A 17,108-nucleotide genomic window follows, 5' to 3' on the forward strand; every position below is an offset into this window, starting at 1 on the left:
ATGGACAATTTCTGTTAAATCTGAAAGGGACACAGTCTCAGATAACAGTGACAACTGCATTCTGCCCAACTCATATTGGTTTCACTGCTTCCTCCTCATTCAAACATACACTGAACTTGGGAGGAAACGTGTGATAAATAAGGGGGCTGGGGAGGAATTCCCTGTTACGTGGGAGAACTGCAGCAACACAGGACTGTTAAAGACAAATGGCAACAGGAGTGGGGATAATAGCTACTAATGCAAGACATTACACACAATGTGGGAAAGAGAGAAACAGGGTGAAATCTTAGGTGAAAATGGTATTTTGTGAATATATTTGTAAATTTGAAGCCATGTGTAGCTTTGAAACCTATTTAAGGAACATACTAGTGTCATGTCCTCACCACAACATGCACTTGTTCATTTTTTAACAATAACCAGAGACTTGCAGGCCCCACTCATGTAAGCATGTCACTATGTTTGAAAAGCACTGAATTTGCTGATCTACCTTTAGCCAGATTCCCTTGTGTACAGCTTTAAGGTATCACTGAAAAAATACTGAAATTCACAGGATACAAACTGTTCTTATACAGTCAGAAGGCACATGACTAATAAAATACATTAATATAATATCAGGCATAGACAGAAGGAAATAAAATACATTTCTGCAGAAGAGATTAGCACAGATATTTCAATGGATTAGGAAGTTTCAATGACAGAAGGTATATTTAATATACAAAATCCATATAATGAGAAGCAGTTGAAAAAATAGGACAACTGTCATGTGTCCAAGAAATTTCTTCATAAAAAGCTGTCACATATAAATACTTCTCAGCAACAAAACCCTCTGCAACTGAACAAGGCAAATTTAATTCCAAATGTACAATGTGCCTCATCATGGATCTTATAACTGCCAATATCCTTGAGCAACTGGATATCTCCAAATTCAAACAGCACTTACCTTCTCCTGTTAAATAACTCCTGCCTGACATTTATGATTAGTTGTACATAAAGATTGTTGGTTTATTCTAGCAAAAGGACAGTTGAAAAGGAATCCGATCAATGTGTATAAATATACCCAGAGGCGAACACCTGAGAAGGGTAGGAACTAATTAAGCTCAAGGCCGATGCTGGCACAAGAACAAATGGTAATAACTTGGCCATGAAGAAATTCAGGTTGCAAACAAAACAACCTGATGCTTTCAGATGAAAATTCACAATTTTGTGATCAAGATGAGCTGGCTATTTTGAGTAACCAGGGCTTGAGCTCAAGAACCCAAGGATGCCCCCACTTTCAGTCATACATCCTAAAAACACAATTAATTTTAACACTCCTGCAAAACAAATACCTGTTAAATCCTGTAATAAATCTGCTCACTGAAAAATATTATAGTGGCTATAAATGATAAGATAAAAATACCTATAAACTCGGAAGTGAATGAATTTCCAAAGGTTTAAAAACTGATTTGCGTAGTTCTAGAAGACCATGGATCCTCATTCAAGCTATCAAGAGCCTGAAGGATCCTTTCTGGCAACAGGCAGAGCTGCTTAAATGCTGTTACAACAACAAACTCTGGGAGATCCCTTCACTTTCTACCAATACTCCTTATTCTTGTTCCAACCCCAAAAACTGAGGAGTGAAAAATGCTGACACACCATGCCTTACCATAACAGAAAATAAGTAACAACCTTATCATCTTTGATGCCTCATGGAACTTGTTTTCACTCTGCCTACCCCAAAAACTCAAGAAAATATTACTGAAAAATAACCAGTGCACATACGAGATACACCAATTAATCACAAGCCTGGCCCCTTCGCTGCCCTGTTTCACTGACTTGGGTAAATTTTACATGAACCTACTGAAAACACATTAGTTAAGCACATACCTTTAGAATATTCAATGTTTTTTGTCATGGGGTGCTTTTTTCCAAACTGTGAAACTAGCAAACTCTTTGCTAAGAAAGTTTGCTCTAGAGAGGTGAACCATTTCATCCTTAGATTAGACTGACTTGTGCTTCTTAAGGAACTGTGAAAAATCTGGTCTATTGTGAGCTGATTCTCCATCAGAGCCATGATTTAACCTCAGCTTTTACTAATAAGTATATTTTTAGTCATTAAATAATACTACAGACTTTTATTTTGAGTCTTTAGCAATACTCATGTTCAACAGAAATGCCATTTAAATTGATCCAAACCTTTTTCCAAAACGCAGAACAAATTAATTGCTTTGATTCACCTAAAAAAATATTTTCCCTTCTTTCCCTTCTCCTCCTCTTTCTTTTATTGATTGTTTTAAAAAACGCCCATAAAACACATACAATGTCCAAATATGGATGTCCTTGATAATCATCAATTTTTTCCCCCAAAAGTCTGTAATACAGCGCACATGCAACTCTTAAGCAAGGAACACTCAATACTCCTAGTCTAGGATGCCCAGATCACAGCATGACAAACATTCTCTTTCTGGACAAAGGCACAGTTAAATTCTCATAAAAACAAAAAAGAAGATGGTGATCACTGCCAGTTTAGTGATCTTCTGTGTTTATAGATAATGGTACCTATGTTTATCCTTAATTACTGCCGCTTTGCTTTATTTAAAATATTATTTTGGGGGAACATAAAATCTTGTCCATCAGATAGGTTGTTCTTTTTCAGAAAAAATTCTTTTCAGTTTCAACTGCTTTTCACTTCAGACTGAACCAGAAGTCAATTATTTCTAAGGTTCTAATGTGAAGTTATTAAAAATGGCTTTATACTCTCAAAATTCCTCTTTCCTATCTTTTTTTCTTTCTTTAAAGGAAAATACCTATTTGCAACCAAGACTTAATTGCAACAGATGGAGGGCATTTGCTAATATAGCTCCTTTTTGTTCTTCACTCTGGTGTGTTTTTCTTTTTAAATTGAAGTGCTGCAGGTGGTAAAGAAAAGAATATACTATTACATACATACACATATCTATATGCATGTATATGTGCATTCACCACTATATCCCTATCTATGGAGTGGAAATTTCTAAGCAATTAAAAGGAAAAATATGGGCAGCTTTTGCAGGTGGAAAGTGAATGCACTTACAGAAGCTCTAAGAAAATTATCATTGTGCTAACGCAGTGCTATGACTGTTCAAAAAACTGAGTGGATGTGATGACTCTATAAATATACACACTATTCTTACAGAATTCAGGACACTGTATCTCACTGCATTCTTATTCTGCCTCATTTAATACTCACAGGCAGACTGTAAGAAGGTTCCAGTATCACTGGCACTGACATCTTCCCTTGAAGATTCAATTTTGTTAAGTAAAAAATCTTTTCTCCCACAATCCTCTCTTTTTTCATGCGCCGTACACTGTACAGTCGAAAGCGAACTGCATAATTCCCAATCATCTCAGACTCGACGTGATTAAATTTGAATGTCTCTGTGAACACAGGGCACGGTCCCCGCTGGATGCTGGTTTTTGCTCTCTGCTTCTTTATAGGGAGAAGAACTAGGTGTACTTGCCACGAGCTTCCACCTGTCCTGCTGTATGTTGGAATGTCTGTGACAGCTGTCACTGTCACCAAAAGCTTCTGTTCCTGTGAGTCATAGTCAAAAGTCACATCCAGTGTGCCATATTTAGCTACTGGCTCAGGATCAAAAGGTTTAGGAAGCTGTGAAGATGATCCTCGAGCTGACATATCCTGAAGAAGAAGAAGAAGAAAAAAAGGCAATTATTTATTTATTTATTGTATTCTATTATTAAATCTACCATGGAAATATAAGGCTTACTCTAGACAATATGAAGGCACTATGATCTTTTTGTTCATTTCATAAACAAGGTTATTAAGCACTGAATGCCCAAGGAGATGGCTAACTGGCAGTCAAGATGAAATCAAGACTTTACCTGGCCAATACCACCAAAATCCAGGAGCCAATCAGTCTGAATTTAGATTGAATTAAGCTGATCTCTTCTTCTGTGCCTCACATGTTAAAAAGTATATACATTTGTTACAAGATAAAACCACCTTATTTCAGTGTGAGTACACACATATTTTAAAGCTAACCTATCACATTGCTTGAAGAGACAGCTAACAACTGAGAGCATGGTGAGATGCCAGCAAAGAATACACAAATTACAAACTTACTTGCACATGCAGCTCCTGTTGCAGTCCACAGGAGTTATATGAATATGCCAAAAATTATCATAGAAGCATAGAATCACAGAACAGTTTGGCTTGGAAGGGACCTTAAAGATCTTTCAGTTCCAACCCCCCTGCTACGGCCAAGGACATCACTATCACGGATTTATTTATTCATGTAATTTTACTGGAACTGTAGAAGATGCATCTGTTTTGAACTCATCTTCTGAACTCTCTGTAAACCACTAATATTGTGTTTTAATCTTAAAATTCAGATTTTTTATTGTCACTTCAGATTTTGGATAAAATACTGATCACCTATAACATTACAACAGCTGGTTTGATAGGGATACTGAAACAGAAAACATTAATAAGTACCAGTCAACCTGCTGGTCATACAATAAATTATTCTAAGTATGTAAAATAAAGGTATTTCAAGTTTATCTTCATATTGTCAAAGATAACGTTCATGTGAACAAACTGATGCCAAAACAAAGCCTTTTGGGCTAAGAAACATTCTTATTTTAACCTGGCTGCCCCATAGCTGTGGGAATGCATTCCTCTAAAGGCTTCACTCCTGAAGTTTCGAGTGGCTATAAAAAAAGTTGGCAGCATTCTCAGCTCTTACTGAGTATTCTTATGTTAATGACTGGAGTGACACAAAATGGGAAGACCCCGCAGCTGGGCCTTCCAAATCTTGCACCAACACCCCAGGTACACAGCATCAACTTACCAGCAGGTCTACTAAGACAGAAACATCAGGACTGAACTTTAACATGCACTTCAAAACTTCAGGTAGCAACAAAAGACAGATTTGTACCAAAAGGAGGCTCTTCTGCACATGGCATCACTAATTAGACTTACCCATAGATGTCAGAGCAGTAACTGGTTGTTAAAGACATTTCAATGAAATATGTGTCAGAAAAGATGATTTCTTCACAGAAAAAAAGAATATATATATATATATATAATTAGAGTTTATAGAAGAAAATAGGAAAATTGAGTGGCCCAAATCACTATACCACATTAACAACTGAAAAAAAAAATCTTTGTAATTTTTTTTTTTCCTTTTTCTTTTTTTCATACAACTTGTTTTACATTATGGAGTGTTCAGTTTGAAAAAGCATTAACAGAACTTTTCTTTTATTTGGGTTATCTGAAAAATCATGGGGAAGAATTTTGGCTGCAGTCCTTATAGGGTGATGAAATTTTCTGACTGGTTTAAAATGGTTTAAATAATAATTCGCTCTCACTGCGAGCTGGTTGGAAAGTTAAGGTGCCATAAAGATAACTACAGCAATCTGAACAATCTGAAATCCTATGGTCGTATTTTCTGACAAACTCTTTTTTTTTGAAATGAAACGAGCTGCAATATTAGTGCCCATATAACTGTGCACTGATCTTTAGATTAAAAAAGTGCTTCACCACACTCAACTATTTTCATTTACCTCTGGACTAAGAACCGCTGTGCTATCACTCGGAACATCCTCCTCGTATCCTTTGTTATGAAAGCTTTCTATTTCGTGTCCTGTGCTTCCCTCACTCGGGCATTTATATGAACATCTTGGACTGTTGCTACACTGGGAATATTCGCATTTGCTGTCTCCAACTTCGGAAGGCGTACAGGAAAGATGAGGAGAACCACTGTCATCCTGGTATGGAGGCGGCTGCAGTTCATCCAGCGGAGGTGTTCTTCTCATCCTCTGAATGCAGTTTGCTGAGAATAAGTAAAAATGCTTTACTTACTTTCTGATAATTTACTGTTCAAACAGTTCGGTGGAAAACGTAAATCTAAATGACTGGACAGAGAATTTAAAAATCTATGCGTGTCTTTTTTTTAAATTTAAATTTCAAATCAGATGACAAATGCTACTGAAAAAAAAATTGTTAAAAACAGAAATGAGTGATCTCTCAGATGAAAGAAATTCATATAAAAGCAAAGTTTTAAGTGTATAGTCAGAATGGATTGTGCAAACCACATGTAAATAAATACAGCACGGATATGACATGACAAAAATTCTAGGCTTGAATTTCAGTGATGCTTACCTTGCAAAAACCTTTGGATATCTTAAGTCAGATTCTGTGCAGATGGGATGTAGGCCAATTATGGAAACAAAATGCACTCCCTAAAGCCACTATATCAAGCTGATTACCTCCCATGCAGTTGCCCACCAGGGAGACACTAAATTAAACTCAGAAGACAAGTAAGGTACTAATAAAGGCAGCCTTTCACACAAGTGAATTCTGCTCACCAGTGAATTTTAAAAGTGAAGCAGTGTCTCAGATTCTTTATTACTTGTTATGGACAGCTAAAGGGTACGTATGCAGTGTCTGGAAGTTACACACTACATCTAGTCACTAAAGACAGTGGAAAAAGGATCATGACTAATTTGTGCTTGTGATGAACACTTGATGCTGACCATCTTTGCTTTTCACACTAGATAGATAGATACAAATGTGGTTATACATCGCCTCAGAAAATAAACCTGATGCATGGCTAAAGACATAGTAAGTTAATTCAAAATAATTACATTTCAATTATTTATCTCATATTTTACTATGCAGCATTACACAGTTGAACAGAATTGGGAAAAGACAGCAAGGTGTGCAGCAGCTGAAATGAAAGGAGTATCAAGGACAGGTAAAGAACTGTCTCATATTTTGTTTACATTTTCTGTAGAGGTTTTAATGAAGATTTCAATGCCCCTGACATAAAGAATTACCTTACACATAAAAATTTCAAAGCAAAAATATTTCCTGGTGTCAAACATACCATTTCACTCACAGAAAAATCTACCAAACAAGCTAGTCAAAGATAATATTAACTGGGGAATGCAGGGCTCTTCTCTATTTCAACAGTTCCTGAAAGAACTGTAGCAAACAAGTAATTAAAACACTCCTACAAGATGAAACCACTGTCAGGAACCTTCTTGTCTCTGATGAGAGCCAGCCTACCATTCAGAGTGATTCCAAAATACTGTTCCAGCACTCCTGCAAAAGGTCTTCTGCTGTTAGTCAGCCAGCGCTACTAATTCTTGAAACTCCAGTCCCACAGGGCTGGAAAGCAAAACAGACAGCAGGGAATCCTATACTTGAATTGTAGTCATCTGTCTAGCAGATAAACATAAAATCTTACCTATGACTATTAGATAATTTGTGCTCATGAAACTAGATAGACATGATTTTAGAATCTAAACTGATATTTTAATAATAATAAAATAAAAATATATATAATTTGACCCTCTATACCATGAAAACTGGACTTCCTTGTCATAATTTATGTAATTAAATATTCTAGAAAATTCAGAGCAACACCATTTCTGCTCATTATTGCCAAAAGGCAACAAACAGCATTAAATGAGACAGTAACCACCATGCAGCCCTGACTGAATTTCTTTCTGTTCACTTGTCATCAAGTCTGCTACGAATTTTAACGCCCAGATTTTCCATAGTCTAATGAAATGAAAGCCTGTCCAGGTAACTGTCAACACCATTATTGTCTTACATGAGTAAATAAATGATTGTGTGACTCACTTTTTTCACTTTGATGAACCCCATTATATATCCCTATGAGAAAACTGTACAAGCCGTGTGACAGAAAAAGTGCTTTTAATGTAGGCGTGGAAGAAGTGAAGACAAAATTCTTATTAACCAGCTGTGATTCAAAAATCTCAGAAAAAGCTAAAACACCGGGGCAGGTTTTAACTACATATTTTTCAAATTTCAGTTTAACAAACTGAAATAGCATGTAAATTCTTAAAACAAATATCTGGGATTAAAAATCTAGGGATATCTCTGTCTAGAGAGATATAAACTGGTTTTGAACAGCTTTCTCTACATAAAAAAATAGTCAAAGTTTTCAAATTAATTCTCAAGGTGAAAATATCTCATTTTCATTTCTCCCTCCCCACAGTAAATGATACAATAAAATGTTTGGGTTTTTTTTTTTTTTTGTTACAGCTCTTTGAAAACCATGAAGATTTGAATTACATTGAGACATTCTAATGACTGATGATATCAAAGCCAAATGATATCACAGACAGAAGTGAATACAGCAATATCAAATATCTGATCCTGGGTATTTGCCTTAAAAATTACTCAGAAGTAGCAACTAACTTTGACAATCTGTCAACAAAATTTTGCATATGTATCAAAGCTTAAAATACAAACCCACTGTTACTGCTTGCTGGCTTATCAATATGATTGTATTGGAGAAAAACATCTAGAGCTGAAAGGAAAGCATGATCTGAAGTGTGTGCAAATTTACACATGAAACCTCTGTGTGTAACATACCTTGTACCTTTTATTTAAGGTGTAAATTTCAGCCACAGCTATGCGTACTTCTGTACTGTGACAAAGCCAAAGAATACCTGCCAAAGACCACGGAATGTGGCTAAAAACATCTGCTAAAGAGTTACAAGCAAATGGTTACAATGAAAAACTAAAATGAATCATTGCATTGCTTCTATGCAAGTTTCAAATCACATAGAAAATAATTTCTGTAAATTAATTTGTAAATGAAATTAATCATACTAAATGACCACATCACCTTGGACTAGTAGACAGGGTGAAACACAAGCCAGCATATGTCCCAAAAGTGGAAGCAAGATACAATCACAGAGAAATCAAATCCTGTTTAGTCTGAGGTTCCTACCAGCCAGAAAATGTCATAACACAGGAAAGACAAATAGAAAGAAAGGCCTCACATTCAGTTCTCCACCAAAGTATGCGAAAATACTTGGCATTCTCATGATATGAGTGAAACTAAATTTGTTTAGTAACAAGTATTTGGTAAATTATAAATTGAGAATACAGTGTATTGGTGTCAATAGGAAGATTTGAATAAACTCTTTTTAAAGGGTTAACTGCTTTAATGAAAGTTTTCATCCTCCCTTAGCCAACTGGGAAAACACTCACTTAGTGGTGACAGTAAGGACCTTGCTTAAGAGCTAAAGAAACCAGAACTGTAAGTGAAATACCTGACAAACATGAGTAGCTTAGCATTTTGCTGGTACACTCAGAAATTACAGCATATAAACTGTCATTAGCACATTTAAGTCAGAAGTATATTTATATCTTCTTTTTAGTACTGTTTGTTAAACAATGAAGGTTCACCTGTTTTCATAAGCCCCTGTAGGACACATTGCAAGTGAAAGGGGGGTGATACATGCCTTGCCATCAACCTCACGAGACTCTCAAGTTAAATGTGACATAGCAGACTAGGCCAAACTGAGCATTTCTGGAACATACAATTGATAACTATGAGAAAATACAGAAAATTTTCAGTAATTTGGCTGTGTGGAATCAAAGTTTAAAGATGCAGAAGTTTATCATAAGAAATGCTCTAGGTTTTCAGTTACTACTTGAACTTGCTGCTTCCAATGCTGCTCATTTCTCCTCTCTGTGCTGGTCTCTCATGGACCATGCTAGGCTGCACATAGCACCATGCAGCTGGTGATTTCCTTTTCCATGTTTACAGTGTTTAGACTTTCCTATCATAATTATTTTTCCCAAAGGTTCACAGCAGCAGCACCAACCCAGCCTCCCTTAGCCCATATTTCCTGAGTGATTCCAAGAACACCCATCTCTTAACATGGAAAAAGAAACTACCCTTGTGCCTTTCATTCCCCTGTCTCATAAGCCATCATTAACTACACTTCTGCAGCTTCGAGTTTCTCATGTACAGACCTTCTTCAAAACTTCACACTGTTGTGGGAGGCAAGAGTACCACAACATCCCTATTGGAATCTGGCTTCCAGTTCCTTTAAAATAAATAATCACTACATAAATCAGTAATTTTTGCAAGTCATATTTTGTAATTGTAAGAGTATCTTCATACTCAAATGAAATACCTTTCTCTAATATATCTCTGCTCACACTGCTACATAATTATTTATTTTTTTAATCAAACGTAAATTTCAAGTTTTCAAGCCTTCAAGGGGTTCTATGTAAATGTTAAGACAATTTAAATAAAACATAAAATGAAATACATGTTTAAAAATTAAAGAAACCTTTTTTATTCTGAATGATTAAATACCCTTAGAGATTTCTGATAGGCAGCACAGACAGTCCAAATGGAATTTTCATGTTTGAACTTTTCTACCATCCAAAAATATTATGTTGACTGAATTACCCCACATTACAGGGAGTATAAAATATAAACATTAAATATTGAATGAAACCTCAGGCCTCTCCTTCCTTTAAAATTAAAAGCTTACATGCATTTTTGTGAGGACAAAACCCAAATTATTTCACAGAACAACAAATTATCTTGGCATTACTCTATTTCTTTTCCAAAAGAATTATGGCATGAGTCATGCCTAATGAAAAAAGAGAAATAGAGGAGTGGTAAGGGGTCATTATGGACAACAGAAAAAAATTCTTTCTTTTTGTATTTGCCACATCTTAGACTTCTATTCACAGTTGAACTATCTTCTACATTAGGCAATTCACCAGTAAACAAGAAAAAATATTGTAGCTGTTTGATTGGGTTTTTTCTTTCCAATAAAAGACAACTCTGTTTCCTAAGATTTAGAAAATTCCATACAGTATGAGCTTAATCCCAGCCCTGTGGAAATCAAAACAGCGTTGCTGTCATTTACACCTGAGCTCACATGAAGCTCTTAGCACTGCATTTTCCTCGCCCTCTCAAGCTAATGCTACTGGCCATTCATGTAGTGAAAAGGTTCTCTTTCGGTTTTAAATAACAGTAATTCAAAATGATAGTAATTCAAAATGTCCAGTCCTTAAAACTTCACTTTTCTTCCACAGGAAAAGGTCTAAGACCAACTGAAGTAACTGAAACACACGTAGTATTTTTTTTTTTTTACTGAATCTGTTTACATCTTGAGCCTGTAGAACTACAGTGCGTGTGTATTTCCCTAAAAAATAAATTTGCTCTTTGCTCTCTGCACTTACTAGAACACTTCTTATTTGTAAGAATTTATGGTCTGTTTTACAGAGCAATACAGAAAAGCCCAGCACTGGTGAAAAAAAATCACTTTCCAAAATTAGCCCCATTTATAACATTTTAACTACAAATACATTATTAAAAGCATTATCGTGAACTAGCTGTCAAAGACATTCTTTTGTTTCCTTCCCAAATATTTTGGTCGTCTTTCAATGAAAATTATACATTACCATCTATTGAATTAATTTGTTTTCAATTTAAGTATCATTCTCTGGTTCCTTATACAGCATTGATATTAATTTGAATAAGAAGGAGTTCTGCTACCTGGTTCTGTATTTGTGCTTTTCAGTAGTCCAAAATACCTCTGAATAATGCTTAAACCTAATGATTCAATATTTTAATTTTTTATTGATGTGAATATCAATGCATCAAGCTCCAGAACACTTTTTTTTTTACATTTAAAACCTCTTATTTTCTGAGACTCCGTCTAGCTCTAAAGCTTTTTGAAAGCTGTGATCTTTAAGAAGTGAAATTGTTTGTTTTCCCTTCCATAATTATATTTCCTTAGGTAAAGCATATGTACTAAGTATGTCCATTCAGGTAGAAAATTGTATTTTCTGTTCCATTTAGATGCTGGCTACACTTTTACTGTTTTTGTAAGCAGCCAACTTTCTTTACACTACTTTTCAGATCACTATGTTGGCTAACTTCATAAATAAACAGGTATCCCTATGCACCTCTGCTCACTGTTTGTTTTTTCCAAGTTACCAAAATTGTTAGAAAAATATCACTTCCAAAAAGGTAACAAGTTAAATGCATTCACAGAACCTTCCTTTTACTTATCCTTCCCTCTTTTAAAATATGCTAGAAGTCCTGCCTGCTGAGAGTGATTGACAACCAGCTTTGAAATCTTAGGAGTATCTTGGTGACAAGGAAATGCCTTTTATCATCTCTGCAAAAATTCTCCCAAATTCGGCTCTCTCACCAGCGTTTATGGATGCTTAAGGGAAATTCAGAGCTTAACAGCTAAAAGCTTTGAAAACTCCCCCCCCCACTGTAAACCATTCCAGGCCCCTGAGACCCCCCCATTTTTCACCAATGTGTGCACAGTAGCATCCCCCTTGTACCTCTAGACAGCAGCAGCAGGATGTGGGCTTAGGAAATATTTTCCTGTCATTGTTATACTTCTTTTGAGTACAGTTATCACCTTAAATTAAAGCTCAAATTCCAGTCCAGTTTAATTCTACTACAGCTGTGGTATTAAGCACAGGAGTTGAGCAGCAACAAAGTGCTGAAAAGGTGAAAAAGATCCCATAGAGGTGTAGAATCAATTCCCGGTGAAGTATGGTAACACACAGCTAATATCCCTGTAATGCTCCTGTTCTCAGTCTGTTCAGTCTCAAATGAGGAAACAAAGCATGATTAGAAAGCAAGATTGATGTGTTGTGTGGATCATTTTCTTGAGCATTTTAGTGTTTTTGCAGGTCATTTCAGGCACATTTGGTTTTATATTTGACAAAAATAAAAAACCCCAGAGTTTTCTAAGCTATACAAAACACCCCTTTTAAGATCTTAATTAATTTACTGATATAAACAAGACCCATTCAGCAGTATATACAGTACTTACAGTACTTAACTATCAGAATTCCATCATTCTTTTCTCCATACTTTTATTTTAAATAAAATAACACTACTTCCCTTATTGAGAATTCCTTCTGCAACTTAAAATGCAGTAATTCCATGGTTTCTTAAAAACACCTTTACCCTGGTAGCTGTGTTTTGCAATTTAAAAAAAAAAAAGAAGTGTCAAGTTCCCAACCATTTTAGCTTTCTATTTATTACTTAACCCTAGCTGGTGAAAATAAACCATGAAAGATATTCTCCATCAAGAACTGCTTCCAGAATAGGAACATAAAGCTTGATTCCTTTGCCTCATTTTCCCAGCAATTTTGAGTGCAAAGGATGCTCTGTTGGAGTGAGCCACCAACAAAGCAGCACTACAAGGATTATGCATGAAACATTTCAGTAGGGCATGAGTTAAATTTTCTGCCCATCTACTTCAGCTAGCTATATGATCATAATTTGGCTATCTCACAGCTGTTAATATATATATAAGCGAAATATATATTATGGTGGATAATAGTAGTATTATAATAGTAGAAGTTAACATTTGGCATTTTACAGACGGAGAACTGAAGTACAGGGTAAAAAAGAGATAATAAAGATTGCTGTGAATCTAGCTCAGAAGTGCTCCTCATCACAGAAAGCTTTCAGAGAAGTGTGGAACAGAAAAACAGAAACCAAGTATTTTACGACTAGTACTCTAGCCATCTCTTCTGTTGGTTTTGGGGGGTTTGGTTTTGTTTGTTTTTAAATTTTTATTTATTTAGACTTCAAGCTTTTACATTATTATTAATCTAAAATTCACTTTAAATTAATACCACCACCAACATGAAAAACTCCCATATATATGCCCCCACAGAATTTTCCAATACCATCAGCTTTGCAGTGGAAGAGAAGGAACAGAAAATAAAAAATAAAATATGCAGGTAGGAAAAAAAGTACAGGGAATAAGGAAAAAAGGCAAAAGGAGAAAGTAGTGCAATGATTCAGAAAAAAAAAAGGTTTGTTGTCAAATGAACAAAGAAAAGAAATAAAGGGAGAGAAGTTTAGTAGATCTGTACAGAAAATGAGAAAAAGGGCAAAGAGAGAAAGAACAGACAAGATGCAAGCAGGAATGAAAAAATACAAACAGGTAAAATAAAGCAAAAATTACAGAGGAAGAAAGGTGGAGGAACGGGAAAATAAAAAAAAAATATGACATGCGAAAAAGTAGTTCAGATCTGAGAAAAAAGCAATGTCAACAGAGCAAAGAGATAAAAGAGAAATCAGTGATGTCTGATGGGTGGGAATATCCATATTTGTAGGTGAAAATCTGCACAACCTAGAGAACACAGCTAGTTACATTCCAGGAGAGGCAAGACACTTCCCACAATAAGCATTTATTTTTACATTTATATTTTAGATTGTTATTTTTCCTTTAGGTGGGAAGACAGTGGTAATTATTTATTCAGATCCTAGAATTCCAAAGGACCTTGATTTCTCTTATCTATTCACGCACTTTCTCTCCTTCTCTACTTGACACACTGGCTCCGTGACTTGCTCTAATGAAATGGACTGTCTTTCCTGCAGTAATTGAAGTATTTCTGTAAAAAGCATTCTAGAAAAATCAGATTTGTTTTGCTTTGTTTTGAAACAGCTCTCATAACTTTACCAAATAAAAAGCAGCTAAGAACCCAGAAAAAAATCTACTATGATCTCAGTTTGCAGGATCACCTAACAGGTCAGTAACAGAAGACAATTGTCTATGTATGGTCAAGAACTCCTTTAAAACCTTTTAGATATTAGTGTCTGTAGAAAGTACGCTTAGGAATGGTTCTGGTATCATTTACAGAGCCAACTCTCCAGAAAAAGAAAGGCAAAATAGACACTGTGAAATCACAGGAAATGGATATGCTTCAAAACCAAGGTATCTTTCCTTCACACACCCAGTAAGAGGGCTAAGAATTCACAGAAAAGGCACAGATTAAGCAGCAGAGAGCATGTCAGTCTGTTCTGCTCACTCCAGCAAGGCCTCAAACAAGTTTCTCCAGGCATAAAGAAACACAGTTATTCAAAACTAAATTTCTTGCACTTCTTTGAGGCACTTCTGAGACTTCCCACTGTCACAGATGAGCTGCTTTACTAGGCTTACAAGTAATGTATGATGTAGGTGTTGCTATGTTTCCATAGTTGTCATACAATTCACAAAATAGGTAATTTTCTGCATTTTGACAAGACTAAATGAGTATGAGTCTGGCTGGTAAAGATATTTTCATTCAGCCACAGCACCAGCCATAAGAGCTAAGCAAGAGCTTATGAGGATGAGAAAACTGTGGCCAAGCTGCAAAAGGGCTCCTAAGACCTACAGCCTGATGCTTCAGCCCACAGCAAAGAGCAGGAGAGGAACTGGTCTTCCACGTCATCCACCCAAACAAACAACAGCACTGAACAATCAGGGATCAGTCATTCTCAACACAGTGAACTTCCCAAAACACTATCTGGAAAATCGTGTTGTCATGGTCTTACACTCACAGTAATAAACCTACTAGCCATTGGGACAGAGTGAAAATATGCCTATCCATCAAAATTTTTTTTCTCATAGCCCTTTCTTATACTAGTAAAAATTTATATCCCTAATTTGAAATTACTGTTTGATGCTGCTTGCCGAATAAGAGACTTAAAGGTGGTGCACAGCAGTTAATTAGTAATCAAAGTCTGACAGCTACAGCTGCAAAATGTTTGTATGATAATTTCAAAATTGAAAATTATTTATTTCACTCTACATGAAATTAGTGTACACTCATTAGAAAGTCAGCGATTATCCTGAAAGTACTACAGGAACATTTCGGTAGCTGTGCTACAGCAGCAGAAAGGGTACAACACAGGTCTTCAGGCCAATTACCATCACACCCTTCCTAGTAATTCGGGGTGAGTAAAGTTTTTAGATCTTAGCAGTACAGTTGAAAACATATTCAGCAGAATGATGTTTAACACGGTTCACAATCAGAACGTTGCTGCATCCTGCATTAAATACATATGACCTACCAGCATAGCACTTCCATTGTTAGAAACAAACAAACCAAACCACCAACCAGCCAAAAAAACACAAAAAAAAAACCCCAAAACCCCACCACTACCATCACTAAAAAAACAACCCTGAACCCAATCCCAAAGAAACATATAATACAAGAGCAAAAGAGATCCAGAATACTTTGCTAACTGGTGACAGCCTACTGTAGCGTCATTGAAATTTTTATTTCAACAAAATGAACATGTCAAGACATATATTTTTAGGTTAAAGGCATCCTAAAAATAGTTTACACACACACAGATATATATGTAAACACACATATATACATACACACACACCCCCATGGCCATGTACCAGTAACAGGAACCATTTAAGGTTTATGAAATATTAAATATAATTCAGATTACAGTGAAGAAGTAATGTGCATTACAAAATGCTGATGTTAGACAGCAAATATTGACCTTTAAAATTTAACAAATGAAAAGAGCCTTAATTTGCCTGTTATTCAAACTTTAACAATAAGTATGATAGCTTAGATGGCAAAAAGAAAAAAAAACCTCAACCACAACCCTACAGCATTTGCCACCACTTCACATTAACATTTTGACCAGTCAACAATTCAGCAGTGATGAAATGTGCAGTTTGATTCAAAGTAAGACAAGGCTATTTAAATAACTCAAAATAAGAAATGGTTATTGAAACATTAGAATTTTGATAAGCGATCACAGCTGCACTAGAATTAGTTTCTATAGCAACAGAGGAAATAATGTGGAGAATTGCACTGCAATACAAGATGGATTCCTTACAAACACTGATGTTCAAATAGAAAACTTTAAAATTATTCACTGTATTAAAATACTTTTATTAAAATTGTTATTCAAATATCCTATATCTTGTCCTTCAAACATTGCTCTATTTTTGTTCTCTGGTATTCAATTCTAGTCCATCCATTCAAGTTTTCACACTTTTCCCTATTGCTTACCTTCCTATTTAAAATTAATTAAAGTGACTTATTCTGAAAAATACTGGATCTTTAACCTCAAATTAATCTGCATTTTCAACGATTTGTTTGTTATCCCTACATAGAAGCACACATTACATTTATTTTCCAGCAGTGCCCTTGTGAGACAGGAGAGAATGCTTTGCACATGCTATTCATAAGAAGCTGCATCACAGCCATGAGAATTAACATCACTATGGAACTTCAGAAACTTACAGTCATATGAGACTTGCAGGAGCTTTTATCAGTGTGCGCTCTCATGTCCTAAGCATGATTAAGAAACCATTGCAAACCTATTAGTATTCATGGACTGAGTACCCATAAGATGGTAAGATAAAAGCCTTTCATCTGAGCACATCTTTAGATTTCAAGTGTTGCTCATTTCTAACACCAAGAATTATTGTTTCATTGCATCATCCCTGATTCCAGCTATTTTTGGCAACTAATTAAAAGCATATGCCTGAACCTT

General features: G+C 35.6%; 1 protein-coding gene across 3 annotated transcripts in view; it reads right to left on the bottom strand.

Annotated features, from left to right (window-relative positions):
* Positions 1 to 17,108, bottom strand: part of SYT14 (synaptotagmin 14) — a gene marked incomplete at both ends in the record, with an annotated part of 52,868 nt that overhangs the window by 15,204 nt on the left and 20,556 nt on the right. For all 3 annotated transcript variants that reach the window (XM_082303040.1, XM_082303039.1, XM_082303038.1), the window contains 2 exons: positions 3,209 to 3,658; positions 5,545 to 5,813. In XM_082303040.1, the coding sequence (XP_082159166.1) occupies positions 3,209 to 3,658; positions 5,545 to 5,813 (719 nt within the window). The remainder of the gene's footprint in view (positions 1 to 3,208; positions 3,659 to 5,544; positions 5,814 to 17,108) is intronic.

The sequence above is a fragment of the Coloeus monedula genome, assembly GCF_965178545.1.
Source record: "Coloeus monedula genome assembly, chromosome: 2".
NCBI classification, from domain to species: Eukaryota; Metazoa; Chordata; class Aves; order Passeriformes; family Corvidae; genus Coloeus; species Coloeus monedula.